General features: G+C 46.1%; 1 protein-coding gene across 1 annotated transcript; it reads right to left on the minus strand.

Annotated features, from left to right (window-relative positions):
* Positions 1 to 513: 513 nt before the first annotated feature.
* nog2 (noggin 2) lies at positions 514 to 3,223 on the minus strand. The gene has a single exon (XM_062413718.1). The coding sequence runs from the start codon at positions 2,007 to 2,009 to the stop codon at positions 1,374 to 1,376; it is 636 nt and encodes a 211-aa protein (XP_062269702.1). The 5' UTR covers positions 2,010 to 3,223; the 3' UTR covers positions 514 to 1,373.
* Positions 3,224 to 3,970: the final 747 nt, after the last annotated feature.

Raw genomic sequence — 3,970 nt, forward strand, 5'->3', positions numbered from 1 at the left:
ATCATATTTTACCCATTATGTTAACACCTCGCAGCCCTGAGAGGGGAATGTGCGCAGACGGGGGGGGGGGGGGGGGGGGGGGGTATGAATGTGCGTGGCCTCTCTCTCTCTCTCTCTCTCTCCCTCTCTCCCTCCCTCTATCCCTCTCTCCCTCCCTCTCCCTGGCTGAGACAAATGAATGCCAGTTCTGTAGAGGCGCTTGAGGTATGTGTTGCGCATTACGCAGCGTAGTAAATCAGCCCTTTCTGAAATCACTGTGACGGCGTGGAGCATCAGGCAGTCCACACACAGCCACTGAAGCCTGGACTCACTGTGCACTTTGTAACTCCACTCCGCCTCGGAGCTCACGCTGCAAAAGATGTCAGTTTGGCATCATCTTAACCTTATTTTTACCTTTTCACTTTGTTTTCAATACAAAAACTTATTCTGATTTTAAAATAAAATAAAAAAAACATCATTTCCAAGACAATGATTTATAGAAATCCCTTTGAACATCAAAGCCATAATAGAAACCAGTAGAAACACGAAAGCGATCAGCACACTTCTCTTGCAAGGAAAATATTTTAGTATTAGACAACGTGTTCAGATGATATATTTTACAGCGTACACGCCCCCTGATATAGACACTCGTTGTAAGCAGATTGGCTTGAGACTAATACATGTTGAAAAGATAGACTTTATTGCTAAAACGTGTAACCATAACATGTACACTGATATGTTTTACTTTTTTATTATTTTTTTGTCATTTTAAAAAATATTCAAGTAGACATCTCCCATATTTTTTTCTGGTATACTCTGCTATTCTCTTTCCTTATGCTCTATACTCACAATCGTTAAAATAATAAATAAAACATACAGATTTGTTTATTTCTACAATACTATATATTCCAAAAAAAGCTGAGTTCACTCCTTTATATATATCTTTAACCTCAACTTTTCTTTTTTTTTACAATTTAATTATTATTGATATTAATATTATACAAAAACTCTAGGCAGCATTGCAGTGAAATAACAGTCAGCATCAATGTTCAGTTGAAAAAAAAAAAAGAAGTTCACCTCTTGGAGAAGTGTAGCATATGCATTCCATCTTCAATGTCTCATAAAAATATCAACAAAAAAGCTCTTCCTTATGAAGTGCTCGTGTTCCCCCAAAAAGCAACGTTTCAGGGATGAGAATAAAATATGGTCCTGGTTCAATTAGAAAAAATAGCTGCATTTTTCTTAAATATGTACAATGTTGGTATTTCACTTAAAATGCTATATAAAAAAATAGATTTGCTATGGTGCCCATCTCTGTAGAGAGTTAACAGTGCAATAGTAACCGTATTTCCAGTCCACTCCCCCCTCGACCTCCGCTACGTCCTTCGAGAAAATCAGCACGAACACTTGCACTCTGAGATGATTGGGTATTGCACCTGTATCCACGTACAGTATTTCTGTCTTAGAAAGCCCTGACAATACCACCGCAGGAAAATCTTGTTGATTGACTTCACGGGCTTGCAGGACATCCCCTCTGGGAAGGAGCAAGAGCGCTCAGAGAAACAGTTTCCCTCCTTGATGTAACGTGGCCAGAATCTCACGCCCAAATCCTTCCAGGTGTACACCACTGGGCAGTGCGTATAGGTCCACAGCCACTGCAGAAATTTCCTGCGGGCTTTCTTGCCCACTTTTACCCGCTTTCCATAAGGGGTCTCTGTGAGGTCCAGCTTTTTAATCTCGTTGGGCATGGGCCCCTGCAGCTTCACCTGGTTGTCTGCCGCGGAGAGGTTCACCAGCATGGGTGAGCTGATGGACATGAAGTTGGGGTCGAAGTTGCTGCCGAGCTTTTTCCTCAGTGTCCTCTCGGCCAAGTCCTGCTCCCGGGGGTCGTACTCCGGGTCGGGGTCCTCCTTCAGATCGGGCACCGGGAGGTTGTCACTAGGCGATGGACGGAGGCGAAGGTAATGCTGGGAAACTCCAAGGTGAACGCACACCAGCGCGTATACGAGAAGCGTTTGTGAGAGGCCCATTATTCCTGGCTGCTTTTACGCACAGGCACTTCTCACGTAAATGATATTCAGTTCTTTTCCCGGTTACTGTGATCTCTGCAATGCCGAGCCCGGGGCTTCATAAATAGTAGAAGTTCAGTCACAAGCAAGGCGATACTTTTAATAGACCACGTCGGGTTTGAATGACATGGAAGCGGAGTGCTTTGCTGTTTCGGGCTCCTTCAACTTTGCAGTTCGCCCGCTGGTGCAACTCTGCAGCGCAGCGTTGGATCTGCTTTGCGCAAAGTGTTTAGTCTGAACCAGAAGAGGAAAAAAAAAGCACAAAACAAATGGGGGGGAAAACTCTAGTCACGCTCTCTCCGGCCTCACCCCGCTCCCTTTGGATTCACTTTGGGTTTCTTTCGGTTGTCATGGTTACCCCGGGGACTCGAAGCCACGGCGAACTGTCTGCACTGGATGACAGCGGCCGAGGCGAGAGCTGCATGGAATGAAGTGTTCTCTAAAGAGACAGAATAGATCCGCAGCGTCCCGGGAGAGTGAGAGAGGGAGAGAGAGGGAGCACAAAAGAGTAACTCACCAAGTTTTAAATGTCACGCGCCCGGCACTGAGGGCTGCCTTGGCCAATGTTATTTTTACGCACGGCTTCTATAAACGTGGCTTCTCTTAACGACGCCTGACGCGCGCAGGTTTGACAAGGTCCCAGAGCGCACGGTCCATGCACTGAGGAGGAAAGTCTTGTGCAGCCAGTCCCCTGTGGTATTCCAGCAGTCGATGCGTGCACCCTCTAGAAAATGTCCAAAAACATGCGCAGCAGTGGGATGCAATCTCAACTTAGGAAACAACAGCCATTTGTGTTTCCAGAGGATGTTCCAAATCGCAGTGGAGTATTTTATTTTTTTTCAACGAAAGTCTCAGGCTGTGATATTCCCCTCAGAACTGTCTCTCTCTTTCAAAAAGGCGACTTGACAGCAAATCGCGCGCTGCAGAAAGCCCGAGCACGTTGTCAGTTCAAAGTTCCCTTCACTGTGGCATCGCTGGATCCTCTCGGAAAAGCTCCAGTCTCTGCATGAAGAGACAGTCCGTGCTATGGTGCTGTGTCTCCCGTCTGATCGGCGGTCAATTCCTCGGGGAGCGCTTCTCCTCCTTTGATAACTGCTACAGAAGCTCCTACTGAGTCGCTCCTACTTCAGGAGTCTGAGAGACTTGGCGCTGGAGCGTTTCTTTGCTTAGGCACACTGTGTGTGAGTGTGTCTGTAGCGAGCGGTGCTCAGTCCCAAGTTAAATATCCCCCTCCGACGGTACAAAGTATCAGAGGGGCCTGCCCACCCCGGCCACTTTCACTATGATTGACACCCCCCCCCCCCCCTCCGGGCCACCCCCTCCTCTCACAACGTGGAAAATATCAGCCACAATCAGGAGGATCAACTGGGTCCTAACGCACCAGATTTCCCCCTGTCTCAGAAGGTAATACTCCACGCCATGAATACTCTACACGTTGGAGAATAACAAATCACACACGCACTACAAGCGCAACTCTTTCCCCCTGTGATCCTCTTCAGCGGACTGTGATGCACTAATAGGTTCAATACGCTGTCAATACTCCGCTGAAGCCTTTAAGAGTTTCCTTGGCATGAACTTTCCCATGAAATTGATGGGAAACGTTTAGAAGCTTGTCTGCGGAAAAGGGGGCATCACATTCCACCTTTGTTCATCAGGATTTGGGTCCACACAGGAATTGGCCCGTTGAACTCAGGGGTCACTAAATAGGCGCGTAATTAAGGGGCTATAAATGGCCATGGATAACTAAGCGGTACCTTTCCCATGCGTAGCAGTCAAGAGCACGTTGGATTTTATTTTTCTTTTACTTTTGCATCTTTGTCTTTTCATATAGTCACTTTTAAAGGATCTAGGTAAAGTTAAGTTATTTATTCATAATCATAATAACGCCCAAATAATCAATTTTACGCATTACAATTTTAATA

Source organism: Platichthys flesus, chromosome 20, assembly GCF_949316205.1.
Source record: "Platichthys flesus chromosome 20, fPlaFle2.1, whole genome shotgun sequence".
In the NCBI taxonomy this organism is placed as follows: domain Eukaryota; kingdom Metazoa; phylum Chordata; class Actinopteri; order Pleuronectiformes; family Pleuronectidae; genus Platichthys; species Platichthys flesus.